Source organism: Manacus candei, unplaced genomic scaffold, assembly GCF_025592945.1.
Source record: "Manacus candei isolate 608988 ecotype Guabito, Panama unplaced genomic scaffold, ASM2559294v1 h1tg000014l, whole genome shotgun sequence".
NCBI classification, from domain to species: domain Eukaryota; kingdom Metazoa; phylum Chordata; class Aves; order Passeriformes; family Pipridae; genus Manacus; species Manacus candei.
This window is the reverse complement of record NW_026138062.1, coordinates 40309704-40324528: the sequence shown is the minus strand read 5'-3', so window position 1 is coordinate 40324528 and position 14825 is coordinate 40309704. Positions and strand designations below refer to the sequence as shown.

The 14825-nt window shown below is 39.3% G+C and overlaps 1 protein-coding gene across 6 annotated transcripts; it reads right to left on the bottom strand.

Moving 5' to 3' along the window:
* Positions 1 to 3527: 3527 nt before the first annotated feature.
* On the bottom strand, positions 3528 to 13939 carry LOC127467655 (collagenase 3-like). 6 transcript variants are annotated; one of them, XM_051779847.1, is made up of 12 exons: positions 12121 to 12234; positions 10926 to 11274; positions 10584 to 10825; positions 9358 to 9506; positions 9140 to 9265; positions 7993 to 8154; positions 7291 to 7408; positions 6576 to 6709; positions 6082 to 6241; positions 5274 to 5377; positions 4580 to 4685; positions 3528 to 4000 (listed from the first exon to the last, which is right to left on the bottom strand). In XM_051779847.1, the coding sequence occupies exons 2-11, from the start codon at positions 11046 to 11048 to the stop codon at positions 4585 to 4587; spliced, it is 1419 nt and encodes a 472-aa protein (XP_051635807.1). In that variant the 5' UTR covers positions 11049 to 11274; positions 12121 to 12234; the 3' UTR covers positions 3528 to 4000; positions 4580 to 4584. The 6 variants fall into 6 exon arrangements, with proteins under 6 accessions (XP_051635807.1, XP_051635809.1, XP_051635808.1 ...); XM_051779849.1 differs by lacking the exon at positions 10926 to 11274 and adding an exon at positions 13885 to 13939 and having other exon boundaries at positions 3528 to 4685; positions 12121 to 12237; XM_051779848.1 differs by lacking the exon at positions 10926 to 11274 and adding an exon at positions 12863 to 12945 and having other exon boundaries at positions 3528 to 4685; positions 12121 to 12237.
* Between the last annotated feature and the right edge of the window lie 886 nt (positions 13940 to 14825).

Genomic DNA, 14825 nt, shown 5'->3' with positions numbered 1-14825 from the left:
GTACACTGCTCCATAAGCCTCCTCCTGCCTGGTGGTAGGACCCTGGTGTAGTCTGTGCAAAAAGTCAAGACAAAATTTGGGTGGCTAAGTCAGATATACATAGAAATGCATCATCTGGTATTATTATGGCAGTTTGAAATTTGTTACGTGACATGTACATAAAAAACTGAAATCTGGTTCTCTGTTGCCTGGTAAGAGTTTTCTTCGAGGAAAATGTTCTTTCATTCATTTTCTGTGACTAAGAGCGCACCCTCTGTAGCACAGCACATGGGACATGTGGTGTACAAAGTTGAGGGGATAGGTGACGTGAATGCCAGAAATACTCCTGAACAGCACCGACTGGAAATTCAAATTGCAGTGTGTTATCAAAAGGCTGTGACTCAAACAGATGTACCAATCATATGAAGACTGTGTTAGGTAGAAAAGAGGAAGATCCCAGGCCAGACAGAGTCTCTGTGGGCTTTGTACTCTATGCATCATCTTAGGGAGAACTAGTGAGGTTTTCCCTGGAAACATTGGTTTTCATGAGAAACAGCATAAACATCAAAAGCAAAAACTGGTGTGGACTCACAGTATGTGCAGACACTTCACTTTGCGCAAAAAACTCTCCAAATATAATTAACAGAAGGTCTTGATCCTACATCCCAAATGAGCATTCTGGTTAGTAGGCTGTCAGCCTTTCCAAAGATTACTGTTTAATTGTATATGTGTAAAGGGAAAATATCTCCAGCAGGACAGATGAACAGACACTTATCACGACATAAGTGAATGTGCAATTCTTTTTCCTAGACTGAAGACTGAGGTCTAGACCCTTGTTTAATTCAATCTGAGCAAAATACTGAAACAGTAAGTTCTCCTCCCCAGACTCAGTAAGTATCTTGAAACACTATGTTCCCAAGAAGCTGGAACATGTCTATGTATGGATATGAGTAATTTTCCAGTGAATGAGGTTTTGCATTATACCTAGGGCATTGCACTATTCCTAGGAATTGCGTTATTGTTAGAACAAGTGTGGGGAAAGGGTTAACATTATACAGGAACATATCCATGGAAGCATGGGAAGTGTAGTGTTTGTGCCACGCCTCTGGAAAATGACTCTACGGAGCATGCCCATTATAAGGGCTCGCTCAGGACTGTGGGAAGTACCGCGCGTGAAAAAATGAATTTACAGCTGCACATGAATCTCATTTGTCGGGGAACTCAAATGCTACAAACAGGAGTATCCTGTTTTAAATGTATTGCACTGAATTTGAGAAAAGACTAAAAAATTAGTAGTCCTGACAGTGAATATATCTGGAAGTTTCCTGAACATTGTAATATCCTAACCTGTTAATCAGAGATCCACATTTCGATAGAATAAGTCATTAAATTCTACTTATTAGTATTGGAGGGTTTTATATCTTCACTAAATGTAAGAATTCACTGTAGTTAGCTGTAGCTTCTTCACTCACTATGTCATTTTTAGTTTTGTGCAGAATCTCTAAGAAGTAAAGCTGTCACTGCCATCTAGTGTCTTTAGAACAGGTTTCTGGTAACTGTACTAAGAAAAAAAAGAAAAGCGTTTTCATAAGACTGAATTCCTTCTCCGGTTTCTCAGCTACTAGTAAATCTCAAGTAGTTCATAGAAACTTGTAAACTTTGGAAAGTTTAAAAGATGTTTGCTTACTTTTTTTTTTTCTCTCCTGGAATATATGTTTGCATCCTCTAAGTTCAACTTGTTCAGGATCATGTAACCAGCAGAGAAACTAGCCCTGAGGAGTATCTGACAGATTCCTTTTCCTGCCTTATCCTTTTCCCCCCTTCGAATGACACATTAATCAATAACAGTTCATGTACTATTAGGTGAATTTGTGTAGTTCCACATAAAAACTAGGAACCTGGTGTGAAGTTATTAGTTCTGCTTATATTACATCCTGTGAGACATCTGTCTCAGCCTCTCATGATCCTTTCCTCACATCTCAGGAAAACTGTCAGTTCAGTCCCTCCCTTGGGAAAAAGACACTTTTCAATTCTTGATGGTCTTGGGAGACATCCCACCAGGCATCCATTCAATGTTATTCTCATGTGAGGGCAGTGGGTCCCAGAGTATCGGGTACTGTGGAGAGTGTTCCTTTTTGACTGACAGCAGCAGCAGAACCCCTCTGGCTCTGATCTCAACCTTCCCCTTCCACAGCACAAGCAGTATTTTCCATTTTTTCTTAGCAAAATGCCAGGAAGTGACAGCCTGGTACTTTTCTTAGCTGAGGTAGAGCTAACCGCAGAACAGCTCCCATCTCTTGCTGGGGGTGAAGATGCAGAAACTGGAGCTGTGGTTGGACTTGTGCCGAAGACTTCTTCCAGTCAGCCGAGCAGCAAACAGGAATCTTTCTGTTTGGGCTGGGTAGCAGCTGGATATGATCATGCTGATGGCTTTTGAAGTTCCAGCTTTCTATGCAGTACCTTTGTCTCCTGCCAAGTGTTTAACATTAACAGTAATTTGCATAGATATGAGAGACATTCCTTGACATCTCCTTACTTCCCTGTCCACCTTTGCATTCCCTTATCCACTGTGGCTCATGTCCTTCGAAATTCAGAGGACTCAGACTCAACAACTAGCCCTTGTGGAAGGCTCATTATTATTTTGACACAATTTTCCAGCAACTCTTTATACCGAGAATAACAAGGACTAAGTTTACGTGTCCAGACCCTTATTTCATTTCTGAGTAATTAAGTTAAACTGCAGCCCAATACCTAACATTATTTTTTCAGGCATACTGTGTCTGTCAAAAATGATTTTTATATATAATTGAACCAATTTTTTTTGTTATGCAGTGACTTTCCCTTTAGCAGTTTTTTCAGTATTTTATCATAGAACAGAACTTTGATTTTAGTCCACTTTAAGTTTTTTCATTTGTAAAGCTTTTTTCCAACTCCATTCCTGTGCATTTCTTTTACACATATTAAGGTCTGGAATTCATTAGTTCTCAGTTTTATGTTCAGAAGAGACCTCTCAATCTGTTAGGTTATATCAACTAACCATCTATGTTATGTAAATTACAGAATTAACCTCATCAAGTGGATAAGCCTGGTAATTTGAGTCTGTTTAAAGGTATTAATTGTTGATGGGCTTTACTTGGCAGGCCTGGCTGATTGATTAAGTTAGGGATTGGTTTTGAGAAGGCAGAATAGGACAATGTAGTTTCAATTAATTATGAACATTTAACATTCAAATTAACAGGGAACTGATTTTCCCAGTATTTCTTAATAATTTCTTGTTCTCTCCATAATGATAAGGACTAATTCCAATTTTATTCTTATTTTGCAAATTTGAGGAGTCTTTCCTTTTTCTTCTCTTTCTGTTTTTCTCTCCTCCTCTTTTCTATAGAATTAATTGCCTTGGAGGAAAAAAAAAGTAAATCACATTTTTAAATAGAGGTGAAAATGTTAATGAATAGAATGCACAGGTTAATGTTCCTGATTTCTTTTGTCCAATAGCTCTATCTTTTATGACAGGCAGAATATGGAATTTTAATAAAAGTAATTTCACAATGTCAGCTTATTTCTTCAGTTTATTTAATATTATTTTCTAAATTTGAAAAAATATTCACAGTCCCATATAATTTCCATTGATTAAAAAACCAAACCAGACCAAAAACTTACAATGTACCGAAGCAATTGATATAGATATTAAAAGAGTAACAAACATGAAAAAATATATTCTTTTCCATCTTTTGATTTGGATGTTCAGGTTCTCTTCTGGCACAGCTAGGCATAACCTCTATAGACGTCACTTCAGTTTACATAAGCTGAAAACATGGGCTGTGATACCAGATGTAGTATCATGCAAGTCTTCAACCTGCATGATTCTCTCTCTTGTTGCTGCTTCTTTCTGGTTTCCCCAGTATCATCCAGGCTGATGATTTCTGCAGGGAGTAGTTTTCCTTTTTCCTGTTTTCTGTCTCCTTTGGAATGGCACCTCACTGCTTCTGTACCTTCTCCTTGTTCTAACGATGACATGCATCTGCTTCCAATGAGACATTTCTAGTCAAATGGGGATACTTTCAAATACCTTTGAATTCCCTAACTTCATTTGTGTGGCCTGGTGTTACCTTCTCAGGGAGTCACCATGCAGTCCTCACTCATTCATTACACACCTGAATTCCTAGTACATTAAAAGGCATTTCAAAAAGAGATGAAGGATTACTTTAAAAATATAATGCTCCTGGGTTTATCAGGTGTATTTCTTGGGACATGCTAGGAGATCCTTGAAAGATGCTAGACATGCTCAGATTACCAGGAATTAGTAGTGTTCATGATCATGTGTGATGTATCCAGCATCTCACTTCAATACTAGACAAACTTTAAGTGGTGCAATGCCCCTTGAAATGCCAGTGATTTATTTTCTCCTTTCCTATTAAGTTAATTCAGTTCCAGACTGGCATGCAGCTGTATAGTTCCATATATACAGTATACATTTGGTGGTAGGTAGCCCAGTGCTTGTCCATGGAACCTTGCTGTCCTCTAGTAAACCTATATGCCCACATTATTATTATTTCCATGTACTACAAGCTGCTCTGCAGCCTATGACATGGCACTCAACTGTAATTAGCACCAAAATAGGGAGTTAGTGTGCAGGACACGGACAATTCTTTTGCTCCAGATGCTGTATTCAAACTGCAGTTGTCCATTGAAGAAGTAGAGATAACCTAAGGAAAAGGAATGTTAAAATCAATTAACACAGAGAAAACAGTGTTATCATGTTAAAATTATTGTTAAAATAGAAATTATCTTATTTATCTTCATTTTTAATAAGTCTTTTAAATGCAACATTTTAGTATTTAGAATGCTGAGCTAAATTTTATAAAGATCCTCGTTCCATTTGCCAGACCTGGATCAGAGTTTTAAAATAACTGATATTCTTTCATCTTGTGTCAAATTCTGCATTTAATTACCTATACAGAACTTGCTCAAGAAAATACAGTGTTTGCATGTTAATGGTTAAGTCTGACTTGGAAACACTCCTTGAAAAGTTGGATGGGAATAGGCTCCATTTGAAGGAACAGACGCATAATAATACTTCTGTATTAAGCATATCACTTTAGTTTATGTGGAGCAAGGAGGCAGGCCTTTTTTTGGCCCAGAGCATGATTTAGATTAGAAAACTGATTCAGCCAAGAAAAGAAGTGTTGATGTGAAAAAATCAAAATTACAAATGACAGAGTTTTCCGTAGGACATTAATCTCAATTTTCAAGGCCAACTGATTGTAATCAAGTTTCTTTATCAGATTATGTACCATTTCTTTCGTAGACCGCATCCACTTTATCACCAATTCCTGCGAATTCTTCCTCTATCAGCCTGGGGTAGCCTGCTTCCATAACTTCTGCCTCTTCATCATAACTATATTAAGTATAAAAGAAAAAAAAATCAGAGGATTTAAGCAGCCTGGGAGTTTGATCTGTACCCTTTATATGCTTTGAAGTTACTCACACCTGAAGCAGCCAGCAGCCTTTAGATGCTTTCTGTCCAGTGCAATAATGAAACTCAGGACAATAAACAGGATACACCTCCACCAGAAGTGGAATAAACACTAGAGTTTGTAGAGTTACATTTTCAGAACTGATCTATGAAGTATGTATTCCATGGAGATTATTGTACCTGGATGTACTGGCACTACAAGCCTATCCAGAGGCTGCTGGCACTGTGAAGTGATGATAGTGTCTTAATTATGCATGAGACCTGACTGTGAGCTGCACTCGTAGACAGAAAAAACCAGATACCCTGTGGTGAGACAGATTTCTTACTCGCAAAGTACTGATACCATTTCATGTCACACAAGCAACTCAAGGAAGCAAGATGGGAATTTTGTCTTGCAGACATGACCACAAATTCTCCTGGATCAGAGCACTTTATTCTCCCTTTCTTTCTTTCACTCATTCAACTTTTAAAGTCTGTGCCCATATGTTTATAAAAGTCTTGCATACACCTTTACAAGATTGTACACAGCTATAGCAACAATGAAAACCACAGAGCCAAGTTCCTGATTTGAACCAGCCAGCTGATCTTTTGATACGACTAGGGACACTGATCTGTCTCCAGCTTACCTCCAGTACTTATTTCCAGTAAAAAAGAGAGTCTTGCCAGTGTCTTTAATATGGACAGCTGCATCTATTCTTTTCATTTCTCTTGGGAATCCCATTTCATATATCTTTTTAGGAAAGTCTTCAACTATATCATAGCCATTCAAAGCCCAGACTTTCTTTCCTGAAAATAAGAACAAAGTATAGGTGAGTCTTTTGTAAAGACAGCTTTGAGAGCAGAATGAAATGAGGATGCTGTGACCCCTATTTTTATACAAAAATAAATTTTTAGGTCACATACTTTGAAGGTATTAGACTATTTATGCTATGATCCTATGCATTTGGATTTAATTGTACATCTCCTAATTCACTGAAAACTGTATAGATGTGCATGAGGTGAAATCAGCAGTTTGTTTTTTGAGTAAGGAAGTAAGATGTTTTGTTCGTACCTTTACACCACCTACTGAGCTTAATTAAATATCTATATTTTTCTACCGACAACAAAATTGAAAGCTCACCCTTAAACATAAACACAAGATCTTTGATGGGATTTTCATAAGCTGCATCTATTTTATTTGGAAGCTCTGGCCAAAACGACTTAAGTAACACCAGTTCTGCCTCGACCATCTGAGGGTGCAGTCTCCAGAAAAACCTAAGTCAGAAAAAGAAAGCATATTTTATGTTTCCTGTCATTCCATAAAATAGCAGTATTTTTGATGTGCTATAGTAAAAATTAGTTACTGATTAATTAATTTTTTTTCATAACATAGAATATTTAATACAAAGAGCTCCTTGTAGACCTTTCCTTTCCTCATAGTCATCTAGTTGCAGATAATTTCTGTCACTCCCACAGTGATCATCTCAAACAATAACAAATTTAGAATAAGAGAAACACAGCTGTCCCATGTAAAGTTTCTGAAGATAGTACCCAAATACATATTAGTAGATTTGTCCATGTTGAAGAAAGTCCCGTGAAATGAAAAATGTGTACAAAAAGTGTCAGTCTTCAGCCATATTATCTTCACTTGAAATTACTGGGCTGTGAAGTCTGCAGTTGTATTATAATTCCTGCTTAAAAAGATATATGATGTAGTTTCTTAGAGACATCTATATTGATTTGTGATCTTTTAAACTTATGTTCATTCAAATCTTTAGTAAAAAACTGAAATGGTGTTTTTGCTTCCTGAAAATTTTATCCAGTACCCACCATCTGTAACATGGAAGCCTCTTTACCTGTCCTTGAAGACCAGCATCTCTCCACGAAGTTCTGTTATTGCATCAAGTGATAATTCTACATCACATTTCTCTGGTGTTTTGGGATGTTTTGGGTTGGGATCTTTGTCTCCAGCACCTGGAACCATACCATATGATCTAAGCTTGACAATGTTATTTTCCTTCTGTTGTTCACAATATTGAATAGGACATGGAAGAGTTCCCAAAGAGCATGATAAATACAAACATAATATGCAAAACATTTATACTGGGGAAAGTCTATTTTCTCTCTTCTGTAGCCAAATACTTTCGCAGACTTTGCAGTTCAACTGTGCTGCCAAGACGTTAAATGGACTTTCTTGCTTTATCTCAAGTTTTAAAGGTCCCCCAAAATTTTTTTTCTTTCCATGATGAAACATAGATAGTTCTGTTTCTTGCTTTAGACTCTATTTTACCTTCTCTTTTGAGGCAGGTCAAAAAGTATAAAGACTCTGCCCTCCACCCCCTACCACCAGAGGAGACAGCACAGTGACCAATGGTCCTTTGTAGTATTACTTCCTTTTTTTCTTTCTGAACTATTAAATCTAAACCTCTTCTGTTCCAATTAACTGGTCTTAAGCAGTGATGACTGGTGTTATTGAGCATCTGCAGCTCTATAGTAGCTGTGCAGTGCATGTGTAACAGGTTATAATGATACAGGAGATATATATTATATAGACTTACCATAGAGTTCTTGGATCCCTTGCACATCATCATCAGGAAGAACAAAACCAGTTTTTCCAGTGTATGTGTAAATTGGAAACATCAAAGCTCCAGGGTCTCTAGAGTGTTCAAGTCCCAGTGAATGACCAAATTCATGGGCGGCAACAAGAAACAAATTATAGCCTATAAAAAAACCACAGCAAAAGTAAATGTATATCTCCTTGCATCACCAAAGGGGACTTGGAGTAACCAACTACCCTTAACACCGTGCTTTAACATATAGGACAATGAATGAGACAACTGAATAAATGGAAAAATTATGCGTAATCCATAAAATCATAGAATGGTTTGGGACCTTAAAGATCACCTACTTCCAAATCCCCTGCCATGGGCAGAGACACCTTCCACTAGAGATAATTGCTTGCCTTTTTCAAGCTACCATGGGTTCTGCATTAATAAGGGCCTAATCGATTTAATATCTCATAGCTGGTGTTTAGCCTAAATCTTATTTGGCAACATTGCTATCTAGGCAGATTTAGATGTCTTGAAATTTCTTAACAACACAGGAAAGCTCTGGGGTGAAATCTTGGTCCTACTCAAATCAAGAACATTTTTTGATTGGGAATTCATCTGCAGTAGAAAAATCCATATTATTTTCGGTGTTGCAGAAATTAGCTTTAATGGCAGCAGGGTGAGCTAATCCAGTGCTGAAAAAAAATAGTTGGGTTTGTTTGTTTGTTTGTTTTCTGTTTGTTCTATTAAAGTTCTGTCCTGCATAGGCAAGGTAATGAATTTTCAAGGTAAATGCAAACAGATAATTTGCAGCTGAGTTATGTGTTTTCTATAGGTGTCAGTAAGGCACTTCCCATCAGTCTGTGATCAGAACTAGCTGACCTTGACCTCAGTGAAATGCCAAAATGAAAAAATCCCTTGTTTGTGGCATTTTTTTAATCACTTCACTTACGAGCTTTATATTCTAGAATTTATGCTAGGCACATGTAAAATTTGTATTTATGACTGGAGGTTAAACCCAGCTTTCTGTGTGTGAACAGTGAAGATGACAAAGAAACAGTGAACGTGACAGGCAGAACAAACTGTTCACAGATATCAAACTGGGAAAAATTCTCCATCTATCACCATTTCAAATAATCTCAGGAACTTCTGTTACCTTTAGAATCATCTGACCAAGTTTCATCATCATCAAAATGGGCATCTCCTCCATAGTCTGGACCCGGGGGAAAAGCATGAGCCAGTAATCCAGAGGGTCCGTCGAAAGGGTAAAAGTCACCATGTTCTACAAAACAAAATTCAAAACAATTGAATTAATTACCCCATCTTATTTGGAGGAATACTACTATAAAGTGAAAACAATTGGTTCTGTGTTACCTTTAGTGCCAAAGGAGATCATGATATCAGCTATACCGCTTCGTATTCTGGTGAAGTTCAGTGGTGTCACATCCGACCAAACTTTAAATGCTTTTTTAAAAGCTCTGTCTACTTCAACACGTCTCAGATCTGAAGTGTAATTCATAATTCTGTCAAACAGATTAATATCTTCAGTTAAACTGTATGAATTGAAGAAAGGTGCAATGCACTTTTATCTGACTGTACACCTCATTAAAAGTTTTTGCTTTTTTTATGTTCTTATCACATAACAAAGAGCTCGGCAGCTGCATATGGTATTAAAAAAAACCCCAAACAAACCATTTCTATTTTCATTAACATAATTCAGAGACATTTAAAATGATCCAACATCTGTCTTTAATTTTTTTTTATATACACCAGAAGATACAGAAAATGACAGATATATTTGATATTAAGTCAAATCATGTCAGTAATTTCAAACTTTTTTTATATGTCATATAAAATATCTCATGACCCTTACTTCCTGGAGGAGCAAAATATAATCCAAAGAGATTTTTATAGGCTAGAATCATCCATATTAAATTAATATTTATCACTAGATACCAAACTAATAGAGTTCAGTGATTTCATATTTGGAACTGCTAAATAAACTCAGGCTGCAGCTTGCCAAAACCCTGGGCTGACAACCTTGCAGAATTAAAGGACAAGGAGCTACCATGTGAACTTTCATCACCTTCCCTTCCTAAGGTCAACTTTTGGGGGTCATGGTATGGTGATTTGTCTGACCAAACATAGATATCTCCATCTAGAATGTGAAACTGAAGAGCCTGCTCTCACAGCCACATTGCAGAGACTGGTTTACATCTACATTGCTTTGTCCAGGACAAGACCTCTGTGAGGCAGACACTAAACCAGGTCCAAACAGGTCACAGGAGTGACCTAGAGAAATGCATGATCTTAGTCCCTACTCTTCTTTCATTTGGTTGGATGAGGATTTACTAACTTACACCGTACCAGCTTTCCTCCACAAAAAAGTACAATGGAAAAAATTGATGTTTACTTCCTTGGGCTGCAGTGTGAGCTGAGGGCACCTTTCCAAAAGTGAGGCTGTAAGGGTTTTAAACTACAACATTAATTTTGTCAAACTCAGATGCGTCCTTCTCACATCAACCTCATATACTATCAACCTATTGGACAAGGCACCTGGAAAGAAGGTAATAACAACACTCAAAATACCGTGAATTTACCTGTATGTCAAATTCATTTTTGACCATTTGAGTTTTCTAGGGAAAAAGTTATATTCCCCCACATCTGGGACACCACATCTTGGTTTCTGCATCAGCTCATATGTTTCTTCATCTAGTTTGCCTGTCACCTCCAAGCCAAAAAAAGCTTGCATTTCCCGAAGTTTAGATGCCACTGTGTTACCACTCTTTCTTATTATGCCAGCAGGATTCAGACGGAGGTCATAGTGAGTTCTGAGATAGCGCTAAAAAGGGGAAAAGAAGTAATAAGACTAGTTTCCAAACAGTTGTAACTACACAACTTACTATTTACTAGACATGTGAATTAATTATTTTATACTGTACCTCTGCAAACTGAAGGTCTTTCTCTGTGAATTCATGGCTGTCTTCGAGGGGAATAGGGATTGTCAGGCAAAAGGACAAACCCAACAAGAAAAAGAAAACAGCTGAAAGTCTTGATTGCATCATGTTGGATTTCTGAAATCTGTAGCCCTGATGTTTCAGAGACCAGTTACCTTTACTTTTATAGTCCCAGCCAAATGAGTCACCACTTAGGACAAGTTAGAACTTCCTTGTCACTTGAAGTAAACATGCTTAGACAGCTGGTTTTTCTCTCCTCCCCAACACTGTGGTTTAGGCATCCGTTCTCCAACTGAGAGCTCTGAAACTGCATCCTTATATAAACACAAGGTCTCTGAATATTGACATAGGTTGTGGGATAAAATGGGCAGAAGCAAACCACACTTTTTGATTATTTTGCAGTAACTTACACTGGCAATAACTGGCAACAATGCTGCAATAACTTACTCTTCTTTGCTAGAAAAATTGTCTTTTTACTATTTGATAGACAATAAAAATATAAGCTTGATGATTTTTAAAATAAATTCTGTAACTTTTGAGTAGTTACACTCACGCAACAGAGATTTTTAACAGTCAAACTGATCACACACACTTCAGTTATTAATAAATGTTGCCTTGGTTGATAAGAAATAACATTATAGAATATACAATATAATATTTTGTTTCTTTGTTTCTGTAAAGAACTATAACTCCAGAATATTAACACAAGTTTTATTTCAGAGATCCTTACATAGAATTACAGAATAGTTTAGTGCCTGTGATATACTAAAAACCAGAAATGCTAAATATCAGGAAATAATTTTGAATATTAAAAAATATTTAAAAATATTTAAAATTAGTTAATTCAATTTATCTTTCTCAAAAACCAAGAATTTAATTTACTTTATGAGAGAATCACAGCCAGAGACTGATGAGACAGCTACTACTCTGAGAGAGGCAATTTACCAGCTACAGGTAGGCAAGGAATCTGTGTGTCTAGAATAACAGAAAAATGTGATTTTTGATTTATGAGGTGGATTATAGGATAAATCTGGCATTATGACAGAGATAGTAATTAATATACTTCAAAACTTAGAGATTATTTATGTCTCCCCAGGGTCACTACAATCTCAGCTTCTGCTAAAACTTGTATGCTGACAAGCATGGGTCCAAGGGGAGATGCTCTTTCTGCTGAACTCACCTTCTTCTTCCATGAATGCTTTTTTTCCTGTATGGAAAACATGGAAAACCTCAGTCAGCTTTCTGGTAGACACTGGTAGAGGCTTCCTGGAATACACTACCCTCACATGGATGTTGCCTTGTTGACAAAACAGGAAAAGGACACAAATCACTGAGGTTGAATGTGTAAAAGCTTGATTTGTTACTCAAATAATGATAGCCGTTTGTCTCATGATGACAAACAGCAAAAGCAAATAAAGCTGAGAGGAATTTGTTATGTAGGCTATTTCTGCCTCACTGCCCATCTCAACCAGTGCTAAATATGGTTACACCAATTAGGAATAGACAACTTCTGTTAAAGCAGTTTGTATATTCTCCTTTACATTGTCTGTCACCAGTGCTGAGACTTCTTTACTCAGCAATGGTGGCATAAAGGCTGTTAATTAGGTAATTCCACTTTCTTAAGAATGACAGAGTCACAGAATCAAACAGTTTGGAAACGATCTCTGATATCGAGTCCAACCCATGACCCAACACCAGCCTGTGAACTAGCCCATGGCACTAAGTGCCACATCCAGTCTCTTCTTAAATACCTCCAGGAATGATGACTCCACCACCTCCCTGGGCAGCCCATTCCAATGTCTGATCACTCTCTCTGTAAAGAATTTCTTTCTAATGTCTAACCTAAACTTCCCCTGGCACAGCTCAAGAGCAGGCCCTCTTGTCCTACTGCTGATTGCCTGGGAGAAGAGACTGACTCCCACCTGGCTACAACCTCCTTTCAGGGAGTTGTAGAGAATGATGAGGTCTCCCCTGAGCCTCCTCTTCTCCAGGCTAAACAACCCCATGTCTCTCAGCCACTCCTCATAGGGCCTGTGCTCCAGTCTCTTCACCAGTCTTGTTGCCCTTCTTTGGACGCACTCCAGCACCTCAATATCCTTCCTGAACTGAGGGGCCCAGACCTGGACACAGTACTCAAGGTGTGGCTTAACTAGTGCTGAGTACAGGGGCAGAATCACTGCCCTGGTCCTGCTGGCCACAGTGTTCCTGATCCAGGCCAGGATGCCATTGGCCTTCTTGGCCACCTGGGCACACTGCTGGCTCATGTTCAGCTTCCTGTTGATCAGAACCCCCAGGTCCCTCTCCACCTGGTTGCTCTCCAGCCACTCTGTCCCCAGCCTGTAGCACTTCATGCGGTTGTTGTGGCCAAAGTGCAGGACCTGGCACTTGGTCTTGTTAAACATCATACCATTGGATTAAGCCCATTTATCCAGCCTGTCCAAGTCCCTCTGCAGAGCCCTCCTACCCTCCAGCAGACTGACACTCCCCCTCCACTTGGTGTCATCTGCAAATTTGCTAATGGTGCACTCAATCCCCTCATCCAGACCATCAATAAAGATATTAAACAGGACTGGGCCCAACACTGATCCCTGGGGGACACCACTAGTGACCGGTCACCAGCTGGATGCAGCACCATTCACCACCACTCTCTGGGCCCGGCCCTCCAGCCAGTTCCTAACCCAGCACAGAGGGCCCCTGTCCAAGCCGTGGGCTGCCAGCTTTTCCAGGAGTATGCTGTGGGAGATGGTGTCAAGGGTTTGCTGAAGCCCAGGTAAACTACATGCACAGCCTTCCCCTCATCCACCAGGTGGGTCACCTGATCAAAAAAGGAGATCAGGTTGGTCAGGCAGGACCTGCCCTTCCTAAACCCTTGTTGGCTGGATCTGATCCCCTGTCCATCCTGTAGGTGTTATGTGATTGCACTTAGGATGATCTGCTCCATAACCTTGCCAGGCACCGAGGTCAGTCTGGCAGGCCTCTAGTTTCCCGGGTCTTCCTTCCAGCCCTTCTTGCAGATCAGTGTGACATTTGCCAACTTCCAGTCATCTGGGACCTCCCCAGAGAGCTCTTCCGCCAGTTCCCTCATCACCCTAGGATGGATCCCATCTGGTCCCATGGACTTGTGAGGATCCAAGTGGCTCAGCAGGTCACTAACTTCTTCCTGCTGGATAACAGGGGGGCTATTTGACTCCCCGTTGCTGCCTACCAGCCCAGGAAGCCAGTTGTCCTGAGAACAACATATCTTCTTGCTGAAAACTGAGGCAAAGAAGGTGTTGAGTACCTCAGCCTTTTCCTTGTCTTTGGTAATTGTTCCCCTCCATGTGCAACAAAGAATGGAGGCTTTCCTTGCCCCTTCTTTTGCTATTGATGTATTTATAAAAACACTTTTTGTTGTCCTTAACAGAATTGGCCAGATTAAGTTCAGATTGTGCTTTTGCCTCTCTAATTTTCTTTCTACATGACCTAACTACATTCCTAAACTCTTCATGAGTTGCCTGCCCTTTTTTCCGAAGGTGATGGACTCTCTTTTTTTCCCTAATTTCCTGCAAAATCTGCCTGTTCAACCAGGTTGGTCGTCTTCCCCACTGGCTCACCTTCTGGCACATAGGGACAGCCTGCTCCTGCACCTTCAAGATTTCCTTCTTGAAGTATGTCCATCCTTCCTGGACCCCTTTGTTTTTAAGGGCCATTTCCCAAGGTACTCTCTGAACCAGCCTCCTCAACAGGCCAAAGTCTGCCCTCCAGAAGTCCAGGGTAGAGGTTTTGTGGACGCCCCTCCTTACTTCACTGAGTATTGAAAACTCTATCATTTCGTGGTCACGATGCCCCAGATGGCCTCTGACCACCACATCTCCCACCAGCCCTTCTCTGTTTGTAAATAGCAGG